Consider the following 20,895-nt stretch of genomic DNA (forward strand, 5'->3'; position numbering starts at 1 on the left):
CAGGTGACATTTTCTGCCTTTATATCATCTGGCCTTTCATTTCCTGGAGTTTGATTTTACAGCTGTGCAAATGATTCCAGGTTGTATTCATGCATGAATTTAGTTGGCACCATCATGCAGTGGGCCTAGTGTAATAATATCACGCTCCTTGGTATAGTATATACTACTGTATAGACGTGCAATGCTCTACCCTGGATAAGACGAACACCCTCTTGGCCTTTCCTTGTACACCATATCTACAGCTTTGGCAGGGCCTGTTCTCTCACCTTGTCCCCTAATAAGCATATCAACACAAAAGCCTATACAAACACCATACAGGAGCAGGCATGTGACCTAGCTGACAAGAGACTAATGAATATTCATAGAGTATACTATGGAGGATCAATAATTGTGCGGTGTACTTTTCCTGTGCCTGAAAGCCCATGGGTAGGTGACCTTCATGTATTATAGGTATTCTGTGGCTTGCCCATCCCAGCTTTTTCCATGGCTGTGTTATCCAATCAGATGTAAACAAGGCTATTCTTTTTATACCTAGAGAGACTCTGTGCACAGGAATGTTTGGAAATAAAGTGGGTTTGTACAGAAATGTGGAATCCTAGCATTATAAAGAACAAAACCCAGCATGAGCAAAGGATTTGACAAGGTCTAATTCATAGAAACTTTGGCACAAGTTGTGTCATTGTGATGTACTCTATAAGCTTGCATTTTCACGAGTGTTTAATTTTCACAAATTTTATGAATCATAGTTGGATCACAAATTTAACAATACATAAGAATGTTGCCATGCATTGCCATGCATTAGGGTAACAATGCATCTTCGATAGCGCCAGTGTCAGTTCGCGAAAACAACATCTCCCGCAAATGTCTGACCTCCTAATTTACAAAAATATCTGTATGCTGTCAGTCAAATAAAGCCAAGGGCATGGATATCATCTTTCTTCAAGGAAACATTTCCAGGTTAACTGTCTTTAATACAACATGCAAGAAATGACTATGTCAATGGGTATTCGACTGTATCCACACAGAAATAATGTGTTTTCATGTAGTAGCGTAAACCTCTTTCCTGGAATGTCATAATATTCAAGTCACAAATACTATTTTCATAGCTTGATGTGACAGATATATATCTTGTTTACCGTTCAGATTAAAAAAGAATGTGACTAAAACTTTGTGTGCAGGTCAGCTTGTAACGTGAGAGACACTGATATAATGACCATTTTTATCCATGATTCTGACCTGTGTGACTGTTCCATCAAAACATATTTCAAAATTTGAAATTTCCTTTAACTTGTTGATTTTGTGTCTGACTTTACGAAACAGATTTGTAATAGTATACTACTTTGTTGGGGTGATTTTACTTTCTTTATCAAAGTCAACTACAGCACGGAGAGGCAGTTTACTTTGAAGACACCATACTTTACCACAGACAGGCAAGATAATACTGACTGTTGCTGCTTTTCTGTATCTTTAACTTTTGGTTTTTGGATGATATTGCAAAAATAATTGCGTCCATCAGCTGCACCAAATGCATGATGTATAAAATGTCATTAATTACAGCAAAATTTTCATATCCATGAGTATGAGTATAAAAAGAAAGAAAGAAAAGAAAACTGTATCAAAGAGTCAACAAATTGGACTCGATCTTGTATGTTAAAAAAAAAAGAGAGTAAAATCGAAACTCACAGTGTTACATTAGAGATGGACATTTATTTTGAGGTATATTTATTGACCCTTCATGTTATTGTTAACAGCCTGTACTTTCTGAGCATATTTATATTTTGATTACCTAGGTAGTCTATAATTAGAAGAAAAATATTTGCATGTTTAAAGTTATTTGCAATATGCCAATAGGAAACTTACATGGTGTTTGGCATGGCTTTACTATAGCCCATTCTGAGGCTAGCAATGGAAAAGGATACATGGTAGCTGAATTGGGCCATTCCTTGGTGTGTACATGTACCGGTATATGAAATGCCCGATATATAAAATGATATATCATGTTTTTCACTTAAATATGAGGATAGAGATTCTCCACAGTTTAGATTTGATATAAGTAATTGATAAGTGCGAATGGATAGTCATAGTGTGCACTTAGCCATATGCCTACCATTATTTTGGCCTTGCCTATGTGGCAGTGCACATAGTGTGTATTCAGCACTTCTATTGCTAGGTGCGTTGGGAATGTAAACACTACCTTCCTACACCTAACAGACAGCCTGTGTTGTGAAAACACACAGAGCATGTACACACACATGCACAGAAAGCGGCCACACATTTCAGCATGTGTTAAGACAGCTGATTGTAAGGTTCACAGGGTTATATGCAAAGTGGGAGAACCTTTGTCCAATCGGGGTGCAGTTCTCTCGCAGGGCCCATGTTGTCAAGCCCTCAAATGGGCAGTGCTGGGAAGTACTAATGAATATTCATGATCAAACCTTGGCACTGGCTCAGACAACTTGAAAAATAGTCTGGTGCCTGGCGAGTAAAAAGATAACAGGCTGGTATAGCCATATTTGACTGTTTTCCTTCCAAATTGTTCAGAGGAAGTCACTCCCCAACTCTCTGAGGATGTGAAAACACTTACTCGGTGCTATATCAGAAGGTGTTTTTGCAAGTTGATGCCAGAGCATTTTTGAAAGATGGCATCATCGTGCAGTCTCTATCAATGTAAGTGTCTGTCCAGTTTCAGTCATCAATAAAACAAAAAAAGAAGATATTGATAATCTATCCAATTGTTAAACAATAACATTGTGTTGTCTCTTTGTACTGCATGAGGATTATTATCCAGAATGAGATGAAGTGATCATAGTTCCTTTTGCCTCTAATACAATTTGTTTGCGATGTCTGTTAATAGTAGTCGCATGAACAGACTGTAGATACATGTACAGTACCTGCAAACTGTTGTTTACTCATCACTTGAGCATTGTATGGTACAGTCGACATACATTGTATACTGTACGAGCTGAAATTTTCGCGTACAGATATTTTCGCGAATTGCTACTTGGAGGACATTTTCGCGTATTGTTAATTTCGCGGTTGGGAGGGTCTAACTGAACTTACTTATTTGCGCGTTGTTATTTTCGCGTGTTGTTATTTTCGTGGTTCAAAGGCGATTCGCGAAATTCGCGAAAATAAAACCACCGCGAAAATTTCAGCTCGTACAGTACCCTTTACACTGCATTGTGTATGTGGTTACCTGAATGCCTTAGGGCCTATATGGTACAGTGGGTTTGGAAACTTGTTGGTTTTAAAAGCTGTATTGACAAGTGGTGTACATGCAAGTAGAATCAATACATGTGATTCTTGATAATGTGTACATTTTGGTCGATAGGTTATCAGTATGATATACTATACAATAGGTCCTACATGTAGCATGTTTGACTGCACTGTAATGCTTACAATGTACAAATATACAAATCATACTTTCTGTATTGTACCATATTGTAGGCCTACATTGTATGTGAGATATTTATGAAGTGCAGTTTGGAGGGGTTTCCCTGGAGAATAGATATACCAAAACATATATTCCTTGTGTAGGCCTATTCTATGTAGCCTAGGCATATTAATCTCATGACATTAGGGCTTTGTATTGCATGAGAACTTCAAGGTAATAACTACTGGTAATGAACATGCTTGTTTTCTCCAATGGAGTGAATGTAAACTTGCATGATGTTGTGGTCTTATAGCCATTGCTTTACATTTTCCTTTAAAAAACTACAAAAATCTGACAATTGTCACAGCTCATTGAGTGCGCATAGGGATATTCACCATATGTTATGCACTATATAGGCCTCAAAAGTGTTGCTGCTGCTGCTGCTGATGATGATGATGTTTGTAGCATTAGAATTATTATTATTATGGTCAGAATATGCATAGGGCTTGCACATTTTAGGAGAAATGAAACATCAGTACATAAATATCGATCTGTAACATACAGATTAACATTTTCTTGTCGACAGAGAAAGGCAAATGAAAGAAAAGAACATAACTTTGACAGTTTTGTGTTACCAAGCAAATGAGTGTATTCTTTAAAATAGGCATGTAACCAAAACTGAACATCAAGAGCAATTTAACTCTTCTTTTAGCATCTAGATATCAAATTGGCAACCTGTTTGAATACAGTATCTGTACTATTTTGAGGTTATGGTATTGAGAGGATTATATGTCTCGTATTATTGCATGTGAGATAATTACAGTATATGAACAGGAACTTTTAATAATGATAATGTGTCCTGACATATTCTTACATCTGGTTTCAGTTTTTGTTTTTTTTTTCACATATTGGCATTCAGTACCAAGTATTTTTTTTCCTTCTGCAATTGCATGCATCAGCAAGTTCACATGAAATAATGTACTATGCATGATCAGCCAGGTGGAGCTAATGTTAAACAGATTTTCTCTAATTAGGTATACGTGACCAAAATTGCCCTGAGTCTAGTGCATGTTTTAAATGTCCTCACCGAATGATCAAGTGCCTAGAGATGGCTGTTTTGACTCTGAACCATAAATTGTCAATAGCGCTTTGGCTTAGCAGCTATAAATGGCCATCTTTTCTAGATAGGTATGTGTACCAGTCACATGATGTCGTCCTCCCGAGTGAGTTGTTTATGGGAGAAGTAAAGGCCTTAACTGATGAGTTAATCTTATTTGTCTAGATTACAACTGAAACTTGTGTAAAATTTATGAAAGAAAAATGATACTAACAAAAAGAAAGAATTAGGCCCACCTGCTATCTAATGGAGTTCTGTCAATGCAGGTCATTGCGTTGATAATGTTAGAGATTATTCTAGATTGCTTTATTGATGTCAGGGCTGCCAACTCTCACGCATTGAACGTGAGACTCGCGCATTTTGGTCCTTTCTCACTCTAAAACTTTATTTCATTTGCATGCATTTCTATTGATCTCACTCATTTTGACTCCTAAATTATAGCATTGGCCTATGGGAGTCTCACTCTCAACTAGCTTCCAGTGTTGGCAGCCCTGCGATGTACTGGTACTGCAGGTACCTGTGGTATGCCTGCTACCATACCAAAAATATCCCTATAACTTGCCTTGATGATTATTGGTTTTGTGCCTGCCTTCATGTTCAGTAGAAAAACATATCAACCCAAAGTGCACAGTCATGCAACATCAACTGTAGAGCATTCACTGCAATACTCATCACAACTTCTCCAGTTGCATGTACAATATACGTACACAATAGGCCCTTATACACAATAATTCCCACTTAGAATTATTTGAGTGCATGCATGGTTGAGAGGGTGAACGAACGTGTTGTCTGTAATGATGTCAATCACAAATTCAGTGGAGAAGGTTAATTGATTGCACGCGACCTTCTTTCCCTCAAGCTGCATTTCATTTTCGTTTTCCCCTCCTGTGCTTTCATAGACCAGGCTTGGCCAAGCTACAGTGTAGCTGGCCTGAATGATCAAATACAACACAGCAGTGTTGTAAAACTAAAAGTACGGTAAGGCATGATTTGTGTGCATTCACAGTGCATGCAACATATACCATACTGCTGGCTGGAACTGTCTCGATGCTATCCTCCCTCAAATATTTTGCTGAAACGCACTGTTCTTGTCTGGCCTTCGACCTTTGATATTGCCATGTCATCCATTCATTGGCAGAGAGATCAGCTGTCTTCATGGACATAGGCAGCTGCGCTCCAAAAAACTATTGACTCCTGCAAGACCCCGAAACCATTGTCATTGTAATCTTGCCCCTGTAGGACTACCAGTTTTCTTTTCATTTTGCAACTCCGTTCTTGAGGACTCGTGTGTTTTTTGTCTCTCTGTCCTTGGGAACTCATGGTCTTTTGTCTCCCTTTCCCTGAGCCATATACATTCACCTTTCGACTCCAAATCATTCTTTCATTTCACACTAACTGTCATGAGACATTCAATATGTCATTGGCAGGAGCACGAAATGAAACCCAAAGAACTTTCGGGATTGTCTTGGGGTATGATAAGACTACACTTAAAGGTATCAACTGTGCATTTGCTGTGTCAAATACACTTGTAGGTTTTTAAATTGACTATATTACTCATCACAGAATCAATAAAAAACCAAACGTGTGCTGTGTAGAAAACAGTCATCTTATCTAGTCTTGTATTCTTCCTGTGTAATGAAAATTATGTGCTCTCTCAAGCTGTCATGTGAGTCTACCTCTGGAATACACACCATCACTTTGACATGATTGCCTAGCTATTTCCATCTATTGCTAATGTAATCATTTTTGTTAAGGAAGGATTTTTTTTTTCTGCTTTGTGAAGGACATGAAATATTAATGTACAGTAGTATGGAGATGTATAGTGTGTTGTATGCTTCTGTCTTTTTCATAAAGTGAACCGATTGTATTGTTCAAAGCAAAAAAAAAAAAAAAGCAAGTACTGTAAATATTTATTATATTTGTCAGGCTGTGGATGTTCAGTCAGCCATAGACTTTGGTTTCATCGCCTCATGTGGTAGTCTCTGCCCACAAGCTATTCGGCATGAAAAACAAGCAAATGTATGTGGAAAGGTGTAGTATCCCCTGGGTCATCTTTGCTGTGCAGCAGCATAATACATTGTGCATGTATGTAAGAGAGCTTCACGCAGCCCTGTAGAAGCCTCATCAATTATGTTCCATCTAGGATTGATGACCTCAGCCTGCGTAGATTAAAGCTTGCCACAATGACCTCCCACTTATGAACATAACAGGCATTCAGTTTGCTGGCTCCAACGAGTTGATCAGCATTTCCAACAACATGTGGGCACATCATAACATCTCTGTGTGTGTCAGTGAAGTAATGGTGTTGTTGGTACTGAATTATGCTGGAGTTTTGACCTAAATGCACAGCTTTATGCTTTACTAGTGTACAATGGTGCCATTTTCCATGGCGAATTCCCATTTGCATACACTTCTACCAGCTGCTACCTTCAACCTGGAAATCTAATGCAGGTACAGAGTCATCAGTTAGACATTAATTGTAGACATGCTTCATTGGTTCATTATCAGTTTCAGGCTTGACATGAACTCAGGGCACAAGGAAAATACTAAAGGGTTTGATCATTAAAGATAACCAGGCACTTACAATAAGGTAGATAAGGATATGACCCTTTTTTTTAAGGGGGGATGTGTGAATAGCCCATGTATGGTTGGTAATGAAGTGCTACGTCCTGCTATTAAGACGTCTTCCTCCCACACATCACAATGCAGTATTTCCTGCACATTCTTGTCAGTGAAGTCACACTTCCCCCACAATGTGCAAACAACCTGCCATGTTTTGCCAGAGCACTGACTCTACATGCAGAGTTTAATGCTGACATATCCAAATCCAGGATATCAGAATCACAGAGATATGGTACATGTTGATAACATTCTGTGCATATAGGCCTACAGGTAGTCAAATCACTGACATTTTCATCCTGTATTTTTCCTGTCACAGAATATGATTTTTGAAGCCAGACCAGAGGAAAGGTTACGTCAGATAAATTGGGAATATAGTGGTAATGAAGTTTTTTTTTTGTATTCTTTGTCAGGTGTCTAGATGCTTTTGTCCAAACTTGTGTGTGTGTGTGTGTGTGTGTGTGTGTGTTGTAGCTGAAAGTGATGTCTGTAAGAGAAAAATATTGAAAGTTAAATGCAGTTATCACACAAGGTAATATCTCATAGTGACATACATGTAATAGAGAGATATGGTGTTGTTGACAGTATGTTCATTCATCAGATTTCTATTCATTGCAGGCCTATAAATCATGCATCATTTGACAAGCAGTGATTATAGACAAAGTCAGGACATAGGCATGTTCTGTTTACAAAGCTTCTTCACTCAACTTAAACCAAAGAAAGACATCGTAAGTCTGACATTAAACTTCATGTTATATTTTGTTCATTTTGCCGAATTTTGCTTTTCTTTAATGAATAACATCATTTTCCATAGGGTTACATACTTATCTGTGACAAGATCTTGAATTTTTTTTTTTTTTTTTTGAGGGGGGGGGGGGAAGGGGGAGTCATCTACAGATAGACGCAAAATGAAGTTTCAGGTTTTAAAATTGTGTAGAATTTATGTGATTCTGACATATGTACAACAGTAGATAGATATTACTACAGTGGCAATGGTGAAAGTGTGTGCCAGTGGACCTGGTCATGCGGTCACTAAATACAGCTTACTGCTTGCGGTGGATTTTAACTGTACAGTGTGTAGTCACTTCTGACAAGCCTCTACATTGTCCATCAAAGTATCCTCATGATGTCAGATTTGGTTATACCATATCAAATATCAAAATTTACCATACCAAGGTACCTGTAAAGTCAAGCAGTGGGAAATACATGAAAGTACTGTTCTTGAATTTTCTTTCATCATAATATCATGGAATACCTGTGTCTTTCTGTTACTGTGAGACAGAGGGTCTTATATTCCGACTTCATGTAGCGTGATGACTGTAAACTGAAGTTTTAGTCGTTGGTATAATCATGGACCCTACCGTTAGGGTCCATGGTATAATGTATGAAAAAGCCAAGATCCTTCATCTTCTCTAAGCACGAGCGAAGGCTGTCACTTTATAACCCAAGTAGCCTCAACTCCAGACTTCTGCGCTTACTAACATGAGGCAGCCTCGGTGGAGTACAAAACACTTTGATGGACCTCATCCTGCTCATAAGCACAAAATCAGTGTGCTATCATACAAGGCTTTGATCACTCCCAGGCAATCTATTATATTTGTGTCAGTGATTTATTTGTGCTACCTTTTGTTTAAACTGTGAAAAACCTGTGTCTCTGAGGTAGACTAACATTAATGAAGAATCAGCAACAATACCACTAGAATTTCCCATTGGGCTCTTTGCTATGGGGCTGAGCTTCCTGATAAAAGTGCCTGGGTAAAATCTCTCTCTCGACATTAAAGGCATAATTTACCATTTGCACATGAAACAAAAACCCAGCATTAGTGCTTTAAAATAGTTCTAAAATGTGAGTTAGGGATAGAAACAACCACTGTAAAAATTTGAATCCTTATAACCCATATTACGTATTATTAAATACTCAAAATGTGAACAATAGGTATAATAAAAATGTTTCCAGACTAAACCGTGTACAGTTATGGTTTATTGAGAAAAATACTGAGATCTCCTTTTATTTTAGGCTTTATTGCGAAAATTTTATTTGGTAGGATGTTTTTGTGATACAACAGACCTACACATATGCATCAAATGTGATATCTTGAAAATTTTTCAAATCACTGCTCCCAAAGGTAAACAGGACCTTTAACTTGCAATTAAGGTGAGATAAAGCAGCTCTCTCCTACTGTGGGAATGATGCATTTCAAGCATAAAATGATAGAACTCCAGTGTGAGGTCAAATGGAAATGGATGAATTTCCTTCTTTGTCTCTCTTAGTCTACTATTCAAGGCAAGTGCTTGTTTTCGTCTTTACAGTGAGTTGATGAGACAGCTGTTGAGATTGATGCTCATCCTTACGTGTCAAATGCTCTTCATAACATGTCCAAAAACATTTATACAAACTGTGTTTAGTACAGTGAGTTCTGTAAAAGTGGAAATTTTTGTGGTGTGGAAGTTTTTTGTGCATTTGGTGTGACCAGAAACCAGCATGAAAATAAAAAACGCAAATATTTTTTTTTTACATTTCATATGTTCCATGAATAAATGTTTTGATTTTGCGTGATTGAAATCATGCGTAATTCATCTTACCCAGCGAGCACAAAAGATTACTCGTGCAAAACTAACCACTTTTACAGGATATGATATCATAAAGAAGGGATAGCTATGCTAAATTACAAATCATTCCTCTTTCCAGGACTGTTCGGCAAGGCTGATATTCCGCAGTTTGATGTGTTTTTGTCTCTTTACTACCAAACTCGTCAACCGAAACTTTACCATCTGATTGTCTATTAAGTAGGCAGTGATTTTACAAGTCAGCTATATTGAATTCCTGGATTATTTCCTGTGAGGTCACAATATTGAATACAAGTTCTTCCTCGACACAGATGAACATGAAGTTCCAGTGAATATCACAATTCTAGCAAATACTATACAAAAGTATAGTCAACTTTCCATTTCTTTACCTAACTTCCAGATAAAGATATAGAAACTTTTCAGCATAGCTGACTCGATTGCGTTGTTACACGATATATGGAGAAGAGAGCTCTTTGAACTGACTAGAAGTACAAGCTTCTCTTACATTTTAAAAGCCAAATAGTTGAATGTTACCCAGAATTCCATGTCATGAGAAAGTTAGAGGAAGCTAAGGGTTTACATGATGTAGAGCAAGAAAAACAGCACAGGAGATGTCAGTTGTATGGGATTCCCTGAGCTTTTTACTGTTTTGTTCTTTGAGCATATGCTAGCTGCTTTGTGAGTTGATGCACTGCATATTTTTCCTGTTAATCGTTCTTGTCACTATTTCTTGTATCTGCAGGTGTGTGATAAAATAATCGCTCTGATTATTCCTCTTTTTATTCATTTTTTCTTTTTTGCAGATTTCATGAACAAGGCCGGGAGGGGCGAGGTACCGCTGGATGAGGAGAGCACAGACTGGGAATGGCTCCCCGCCCAGCTCTGTGCCGAGCTCGCCCTGCTCATCCTGGAGGGGAGGAAGCCGGAACAGTCAGTCAAGGGTCGCACTGAGGGTGAGCACTGCCCGCCGGCCAGGGGCACGTCCAAGCACCAGTGCTGTCCTGAGAAAGAGTCGGTAAGGACACCCCACTTCTGTTGTCTCTGCAATTATGTGAACTCGAGACAGATCGTGCATTTCTGAACTTCCTAGACTGCAATGCACCAAAAGCTTGTAACCAGTGTTTGCAAAAGGAATATATGTTTAAACAATGATTCTGCTAAGTATTGTATGCAGGAAGCACAAACATCAAAAGGTCACACTGAATGCTCTAAAACAAATGACATACATTGTAGGTTATCAAGCTGACATGAAGACTTTTATGTAAATCATCTCACTTCTTTTTTTTTTTTTTGGGGGGGGGGGAGGGAGATAGTACAGACTAGCCAGGAATTTTGTAACATTTCAGGAAGGGCAACTTGAATAGAAATGGATCATGAATGAAACTATCTACCAGTACAATGTAATAAGCATTAATATAATTGTTACTCTTTCATTTGATGTAACATTAATAGGACAAAAAAAAGGTCAACTTAATGCAATAATGCCACTGGAAGATGATTCCTTGAATATAAATGGCAGAAAGTAATGCTTTGTGAAAGTAACTGATAAATTAGGCACAAATTTAAAGGTCTTACTCACTTCTGATCATGACAGCAAAAGTCAGTTAAATTGGAGTGCATTGCACAATCATTTGTGCCTAATATTAGGTACATATAGCAGTTGTCATGTGTAAACAATTGAATTAGGGGAGCTTGTGACAGAGGACAGTTGTGTGCTTCCCTAAAACAAACTTGTGTTTAAAAAAAAAAATGAAAGTGTTGCAGGGTTTTACTCATACATCGTATCTTGCAATCAGTAAAAGAAGACACTGTGCATAAAAGATACATGAGGAGAAAAATCCATTGCCAGTGATAACTGAGAACTCAGAACGTGACTTTAAATATAATAGCGAGATACAATGTCATGGAAATGAGATAGGAGAGTGTAGAGGGTTTTGTCATCAAAAAGCCATTGACAAAACAATGTTAGAATGCATTGTGATGTCATAAACAAAGTCCCAGCTGAAGGTAATTAATAATCATAGTCATTAGAAGTTTATGGTAAATTTAGGGAAATGGGCCGGTATATTGAGCATTCACAGGCATAGATACAGTGATTCTAAACTTTCTCAAAACTGTGTACAAGTTGCTATACATCACATTATCTGTGAACCGTGTGATGATGGGTAACGTTTTTAATCCCAAAGGTTAGTTGATCCAAAAATGAAATTAGATTTGTTATACTGAAAATGAAATAAAGTCCATTAATTCAAAAGTAATCAAAAGATGTGTACTTCAAACCTTCAGAATTATAAACCTTTTATATTTTTGGATTAGCAAACCTACTGCATAATTAACCTATTTACATTTTGGGATTAACAAACCCTCAGAATAAAGAACCTTATTTTATTTTCGGAATCAAGGACCTTCAGAATAACAACCTTTGGAACAATGAACTGTAACTGTAACAATGTGGACACACAAAACCTTCGGACATGTTGGTCATACAATTGCAGATGCGTAAATGGCCCTAACCTTCATGCCCTATATAATTCTGTCCTTCTTGCCTTTGCTGCTTCAGTTGCACTTACTTGTATATAGGAATTTTATCAACAATAGAGAGGGGATTCAATGTCTTTTCAGAGGATATATTTGTGGTATGGAAGCTACTACTTTACCATCAATTTTGAATAGCCCATTGTAGCTTGAGGTTAGAGTTTGAGAGGTGAGCCACTTTCCCCTCCCCATACAACTGGATCCACATTTGTGGGGGAAGGGAATGCATACTGCATGTTGCACACATCAATGCCCTCTTTTACCTGCAATGACTCCACATCCAAGCCAGACAGTGTCTCAATGTGTATTCGCAGAACTAGGCCTCCTGTCACACAAGGCTGATGTCAGATGAAACATTTATCGGGGGAGGGGGGGGGGGGGGGGAGGGGGGAGGGGGTACCTCACTGAGTGGTAGGCTTATCATTACTTCATTGAAATGCTGGAAAAGCAAGATGTTTAATTAATTCCAGGCAAATATGAGGAAAGTTTATATACATATCAGTCAGCAAACAGCCGTATGAGTTGTTCAATCAGTGCCTTGAAATAGCCACGTTCATGACGTTACTAGGACATCACCGCTACCTTGTTTGTTTAATGTGTGAAATGTCACTAACAACATGTTTGCTCTATTTTATGGTGCTCCCAAAGGTGCAATTCCAGCAAATGTCATGATCTTACTTTTCTACATATCCTCCGAGAACAAGGTAGTCAGATTATGTGATGACTTTATCTGTTACAGATCTCAATGCAATATTGGCAAATGCTTTGAACTTGCATACAATCCCCCAAGACCACTTGAGGTACTGTATTTTCATATAAAGATATTTTTGTGAGTGAGTAGCTCACAGACATTTTTGTGAAACGTTGTTTACGCGATTTGACACTGAGGTACGGTATATTGCAAGTGTGGTGTGGGTTTACCAAGTAATGAGATCTACGTCATGTTCTTGTATTTTCTCACTATATAGAGACAATGCAATGTACATTCACAGAAATTACTGGTAGTGCACACATATTTATGCACATAGCGTATATAGCATTCAAACTCAGCAGCAAAGATCTTGCACTTAGGCTTTATTGATTGAAGAGGGATGCATGTAACATGTGACATACTCAGCAGCCATGGCCATGGCCACCTCAGAAGGTGCCAGTTGTCACAAAAGGAGCATGTTGATATTTTAGTGCCACAAATTTAATGCAATCAAGATGAGGTAGTGATATTTTCACATGTCAATAAATTTGCAGTCCAAGGGTGATTCGCAAAATTTGAAAACATTAAACACTCAAAAAATAACAGCTTGTATAGGCCTAGTAATAGTCACTTTCTTTACCAATTCAACAGAAATGATACATTGTATTTTAGTCTTTTGTACAATGCACAACAGAGAAAAAAAAATGCTAGTCTCCACAGAATGCTGCAATTTATGACAGTGACAAAGGAAAGGCAAAACTTTTCTTGTCTTTACCTAAGAAGGCAAAACATTTTTTTTGCTTTGACATTATAAATTTTGTACGAGATCCAACTTTCCATCAAACATAGATTTTCTGAAATCAATCTTTTAACAGAAATTAAATTTACAGTGACAGCTAGATTTGTTGGTCACTTTCTAGATCAGAAAATCTTTGTATTACTAAGTTTCAGTTAATGCAAGTCTAGGTTGTTGTTGTTTTTTTCGTCATAAAACAGGTATATTCAGGACCATGCTGTATGAAATTGAAATAGAACAATTTTTCAAAGGAGAAATCGGGACATGGTATTTCTCTGGCATGTCGTTTATTGTGCGTTACCACCTGGTCATTAGCACATGTACAGTATATACATGTATGTAGTTTTAAAGAGACAGAATTTGCTTCAAGTTACTCTTTCTGGATTAGGTTTTAAAATGGCAAGGGTCATGACTTTGTAGGCTGTCAGCAAGCTATGCATAGCAATTGTATCAAATTCATTTTCTATCCTGACTCTAATTGCCTGACATATGTTGGGGTGTATACACGGTTTCGGCTCCTGGGGAATCATAGTGGGGATTATCACTCTTGACAGAATTACAAGTACGTTTCCTCCAGCTGTCCAGGAATAGATTCGGTGTCACGTCAAACAGCGGGGCTCGCGTGGATATATAAGCGGGTTGGTTGTACAGATTGGCAAGTCATGCTTTACATGCGTCCCACAATCTTGCGAGTTGATGCTATGTCATTATAAAATGCCTCCTGAAGATTGACCTGTAATGCTCCGTTATATGCTGCAAAGCCATTTGTTGTCCAATAATTTTCTGCAGTTTAAAAGCTTCAGTGATGTTCAGTATCCTGCAATGGAGATTGCAAGTCTTTTAATTGGTAGCATCATTTGGCTGACAATTTATCTTAAAAGGAAAGAAAAGGAGCTCGATGAAATAAGTAGATCTTGCTGAATTGGGATGGGCAGGAAAATCAGCTCCTTCCTTATGAAGTTCATCTTGGGTCAGCATGAGGCCGTGTATATCCAACCCATATTGAAGCAAATGTGTGCGTACCATATTGCCCAAGGATGTCATTTATGCTCCTATGAATGTTAGCATAAAATGAAAAAAACAAACAAACACACAAATTGATAAGGTTCACATTATAGTATTAAAAGACTGTGTTATCCTCTTCCAAAAGCTGTAAGGCATTTTTACTTGTTGCACTTTGATATTAGGATAGATTTTGATGATACTGAAACTTCACATCACATAAAATTAAATCTGTTTACTGAACCATTAATGTGAATAAACCTGGGTTGTGAAAGACAACTATAATTTTAAAATGTTTGGTCAAAAAAAGAGTAAAACTTTCAATGTACCCTATCTAAAATCTGACTCCATATTTTGGTACATGTATACAGCTGCAGTGAACTTGTCTAGTGTGTAATTTTAAAGTGAATTTTGAGACCAGTCACCTCTTGTTCACTGCCTGTGCCAGACCATTACGTACACTGTTGTCATGGAAACCAAATGCGTTGCCAGCCATTATAAAAGAAACTGCCCATTCGCATTGGAGCCTGAAATGTCCTTCTTACACTCTTTCCTTTCTTTTGACAATTGTATTATGGTACAATAAAGCATTGTTAACCATCTCACAGAATTTGATCTAAATAAAGCACAATTGAATGTGTGTACTCTTGAAAAAAAAATACAAAAAAAGAGTCATCCTTTTTTGTCTATTCTTATTACTTTCATCAGACAGTTCTGTCAAATTTCCTTTCTAGTAACTTTAGAAAACATAGAATGGACCTCTCTTGAATCTCAGAATCATTTATCCAGTTGGAAAGGATGAATAGTATTGTTGCGGCATGTATAAATATGGTGTAACATATCGACGATACGTCTTGATTCTTTTGAATGCATAGCGTGAATGACATTCTCAGATGTTCCACTTCAAACCAAGATAATATGATGTCATCATCAGTAATTGAATCAAGGATGAGAAGGCATGAGAAAGATTCAATGGTGAAAATTTCATTGGGACTCATGGGAGGAGATGTATGGCTGCTTTCAATTCACTGCAGCAGCATTATATAGGTGCTCTGTTCCCCTTCAATTCATATTATCATGCCATTATCTGTCACCGGTATGTTTACATGTAGCATTCCTAAACCTCTGTAAACTCAGCTGTCACATGTAGATGTAGAGTTAGTATTGAATCAAGGCTTTTCTTCTGATTTTTTTTTCTTTTGTTGTGCTAGTCCCTGCATGAGATCATTTTAATCTCTTACTCAGTAGACTTCACATGAGTGCTCTGTATCAATTTCCAAACAATAAGAGTAAAGACTTCATTGAACACGGGCTAAAAGAAATAAAAAAGATGTATCTAGATTAACGTTTGATGTCACAGAGAATGTCACTGTGAGGCTTTACATAAATGTTAATACCACTAGTTTTCAACCACATTACTGAAAAAGTGGATATTTTTGCGAGAGTATTTTTTAGCACTCTGCTGTGTGAGATGAAAATCATGTTTTTAATTTCAATTTTTTGCAGTACAAAGGATATCAATGGAATGTAAAAAACATTTCATCAGGAAATGAGAGGGGATTACATTGTATATTGAACTTCTTTAAATAAAAAAAAGAAAAAAATGCCAAGCTTGCATGCTTAATGGATAAGTAATGGTAGATGTTTAACATTGACTGATGCAGCGAGCTTTTTTCATTCTCTCCCATATTTGCTGTGTGTAAAGGGGTAGTCACATCATGCACAGCCATACACGTACACCTATTCAGAGTGGGCTCTATTATACATCCGTAACATTTGAAAGTGCTTGCCTATTGAATAGATGAAAGAGTATATTACATGTCACAATCTCATCTTCCAGCCTATAAAAGTGCAACATATATCTCCTGTACAGTTGCAGAATATAATCTTTTCATGTTCGCGTACCTGAGTACATGGATGAGAATGAGGCAGTTGCAGATCAGATGCCCTGGGTAATCTGATGCTTTCAATCTTTAAAAATTATTATGCAAACATAAATGCACATACTCCAAAGTTTATTGTGAATGATAATGATTTAATAATGATAAAGAAAAAAATGCTTACCAAAAGCTAGGATGACAACAAATATTCACATTGGCAGTATCTGGTTCTGGGTACGTAGTTTGAGAATGATTTTGTTAACCACCACTTTTATCTCTGTTATCTGGTCTTTGACAGTGTCATGATGCACTCATTTTAGTAGAAAACTTTTTCACCAACATTCTACATACAGTCGTGTAAGGCTTTAAATTGTCTGCAAATTGAATATTGCAGGCAATCACTGAGACAGACAAGATGATTCTCCAGCAAGGGAAGCATGAATTATTTCTGTAGATGGGGAAGCCTTGATTACTAGGTAATTTTGACTTGCTTCGAATGAATGAAATAGAAGAAATTGTTATCATATGACATGATTATGAGTGAATTACACTCGGTCGCTGGCAGCAATTATCTCCAGCTTCCCAATCATGAAACGCATTACGCTCTGATTGCCAGGAAATTTCAGTACAGTCGTCCCCACTGGATTGAGACACATTTCTTTGTTTGGATCAAATACACATCATAGACTGCTTACTCTTTTTTAGCAGAGGAGATACTATACTGGGATACAATGCACAATCAATACCGGTGGCAGTAGTGCAGTATATATTGCGAATGGTAAAGAACTGGTTCTGAGAGAGTTAAATCTCCTTCACGCTGTTAGATCAGTATCACTATATGCTGTAGAGACTATTCAAAAAGTCAACTGTTGCAGTGATAGTAATATTGTTGTGAATCACAACCATGGAGACAGATTTCCCTGGACAAGAGGATTTGGTTTGAGTTGTGTCTGTCAAAGATTACTAGTACATGGCAATATTCTCTAACCCTTATTACTATCATCCCCAGCAAATCACCGTGACCTTGTGCTGTCTTCTATTTCCTCCTGACATTGATGCAGGTTGTTGGTGTGTTCATCTACTGTAAAACATGCTATTTTAGCGGTATGAAATTTCTGCGAATTGGAGCCGACGGCCTTTTTCACGGCATGAAATTTTCGCGAAATGCCTTTGGCATTCAATGCATATAGTGTAGACAAGAGCCTTCGTGTGCATTTTAATTTCGTGAATCTTGGCTCTTGCGAAATTCGCAAAATTAAAATGTGTGCAAACATTCCTCATTTTACGGTATAGATAAGCAAGACGTCTTTGCAGCTCGTGTGGAGATTTCATTGGTAAACTAAACAGATATTTGAAGAGACATTATCTTACATTTGGCATGCGGTCATTTTTTGGCATGGTGCCAAAAATGTCTTGCATATTTTTCCATAAAGATATTGCACAAAAATTTTAGCAAGCACTGTGACATGCTAAAATCTGTGTGGACCACTCTCTGTACCTTGTGAAAAGATGATGGTATCGTTTGTTGTATACATCTGACTCTGTGTGTGTGTGCGTGTGTGTGTGGGTGAATCTCTTGCTGTGTCACTGATGGGTATCTGCCTTCATTTTTTTCCTCTCTTTTGGCTTAACTACAAGTATAGAGCTTAAAGATGTGGGATACACGTACTGGTACCTGCATGCAGGGATGATTGAAAATGTCTATTTGAGATTTGTCATCCTCTCAGACGGTGCCTCCCATTCATCAGGAATGGCCTGTGGAGCCAAAGCTGCCCATCATCTTGTTCTACAAAGGCCCTTTAATAGCCTGTCTTTCCTTCAGGCTCGGATTCTCCATCTAAAAGAGTGAAAGGTTCCTTCCCTGCAATGATTGATCGGTGGCTCGTTTTTTGCCAGCCCATCAACACTGCCATGACTGCACTTCAAAATGAATGTAGCTAGGGACTCAAGGCTACAGTATTTAACATATTATATAGCTCTCTCTCTTTCTCGTTTCATGGAGTCTCTATGCAATTTTTTCATTTCCTCTCTTCCTCTATCTTCCCTATCATGCTGTCTCAACTCTGGTGGATACTAGTAACTTGTGTTTGCATACTCTGGGCCTTTCTCCATAGATTTTGCCTGGATGCCAACCATCCAAGTTGTTCATTTTTCAGAGAAAGCTTTTGTGAAGATGCAGAAAAGTTCATGTGGAGCGTATGGAGTATCTTTTTCACTTCTCAAGATGTTACTGCGCTTCCCAATGGAAATAATGAAGCCAAGATTCATTCCAGCTTGAATGATCGCATGTGTTCCTGTATATGACAAATGCATAGTAGATAAGGGCGCTTTAATCACATTTAAAATGCCTTTGCCAGGAAGGATGTTTGAAGCATTAGGCATTCTCTGTGTTTGTCCATCTGTCTACCTCCTGTACTCGTCATGGCATATCCTAATAGGACTTCTACCGTACTTAACTCACATGTTCATCACATACAGTTTGAGGATCAAGTCTCGTAGAGAATTTTACCTGCGTTGAGAGTGGGTCCACTTGACATGAACATTGGGTTTCTTAGTTCAGCTTCAATGACCATCAATGACAGTACCAAATAATCTGAACAGAATTAAGATCTTGTGATCTTAATGATGTGACAGGGTAATAGTTTCAGGTTTTACCATTTATAGTATGGAAAAAACTGTAAAAATATCAGAACATTCAATCAACGCTGGTGAAGGAATACCAGTGGTATGTAACTGTACAGTGATATGTAAGAAATTATGCATTTGTTTGCTCTGTGAGGTATGTGTACGTCGCAGTAAGGTGAAGAAATTTCAACATATGGGTATAGGCATGGACTAGTACAGACCAATTCATTAAAGTAATATTGAGAGGGATTTAATATTACTTATAATTGATATAAATGGTTTGAGTCAAGGAGTTCAAAGCAATCATGATATCGTAACTGTAACATATTCTTCGATAGTTTAACAAGCATTGAGGTAAAAAAAGATATTGGCCTGGGTAGCAGGTAATATGTAACAGAGCATCAGTTGACAAAACACAATAATTGTTTTGACTGCTTGCAGAGTAATTCAAAAGATGAGATAGATCAAACCTAGTGGAATTTTGAGAGCCTGGCTTAAAATTGGTCAAAATACATTGTATCTAATAGCACTATGACATATAATCTGTGATGCTAATGTTGATATCACTTTCTTTCGATCGATTGTCAGTTAGTATATCTTAATAGGCTTTCCTCATTCAAGATACTACATCTGTCTTATAACCACAAAGCAATTAATCATGTCAACTGAAATGCTGTTTGCAGTAATGACACGCCCTTTGTATAATTGCCGTGGGATGATCGCAAGTGCTTGAGGGAAAGATGATTGAGAACTGAGGTGTTTGTCATTTGCTCAATGAATCTTTTAACACCTCCATACCTTAATGATGATGATGACAATATGAGTAATCTTAATGACCGTAGAGCTCATCTTAAGACTATCATGAATCCTGCTCGGGGTGTGCGTGCGTGTTGGTATCTTGCTTGCATCATGCTCTCATGTTATCAAACCGGCTTTCTCTAATTACAGTGTTCTCAAATTGAGTCTGTGAACGCCTACATCAATTTCCTGTGCCGCAATGATATTCCTGTCTCCGTGGAGGTCCTTCTCTACCCGGACTGTTGCCATGACAACCAGAGCCAGATTGAGGTTGGGGCGTCGGCCGAAGGAGGCAAGGAACAGGTACCGGGACTGCAGGAGTATGTTGTTCTGGAGCAGTGGATCATCCAGGTCCTACCAAAGAGGTAAGGAGAACTGATACCACCAATTATGTCGTCATCCATTACTTGACGTAGGGGGTCTGGGCTGAAGACACTATAAAGAGTCAATGCAGCAAGTATTACTGTCATGTGTATTGAGAACTTGTTTACAGGTGCCTGTGCAGTAAGAATACATGACAAAAATAATCATTCAAGACAGTTTGCTTTTCAAAACATCATTTGAGCCATTGAATGATGGTTTTGTTTGTATCCTACCTCATCAGGCTTTCTGAACTTTGCATATCGTCCAAAGAATGACATTAAATTCACCAGAGAGATGTGTCCATAGTTTTGAATTAGACATCAATCCAAGATAGCATGGAATATTCATACATATTCAATACAAATCTTACTAACAATCAAAGGCATTTAAAGATAATATAGAGCAATTTGAGCAGGTTTTGTTGTGAGGATTGATTGTCTAGGGATCTGTCAACAAAACTAGGAGCAATATAAATACTCCTTTTACTGAAAGTTTGAAAAACAAATCCGAAACAAGAACAGTTGTATA

The 20,895-nt window shown here is 37.8% G+C and overlaps 1 protein-coding gene across 1 annotated transcript in view; it reads left to right on the plus strand.

Annotated features, from left to right (window-relative positions):
• The window catches only part of LOC140237731 (atos homolog protein A-like), a 62,293-nt gene that overhangs the window by 13,103 nt on the left and 28,295 nt on the right, over window positions 1-20,895 (plus strand). Inside the window, exons 2-3 of the mRNA XM_072317658.1 lie at window positions 10,481-10,692; window positions 20,155-20,369. Coding sequence (XP_072173759.1) covers window positions 10,481-10,692; window positions 20,155-20,369 — 427 coding nt within the window. The remainder of the gene's footprint in view (window positions 1-10,480; window positions 10,693-20,154; window positions 20,370-20,895) is intronic.

This window comes from Diadema setosum, chromosome 14 (assembly GCF_964275005.1).
Source record: "Diadema setosum chromosome 14, eeDiaSeto1, whole genome shotgun sequence".
In the NCBI taxonomy this organism is placed as follows: domain Eukaryota; kingdom Metazoa; phylum Echinodermata; class Echinoidea; order Diadematoida; family Diadematidae; genus Diadema; species Diadema setosum.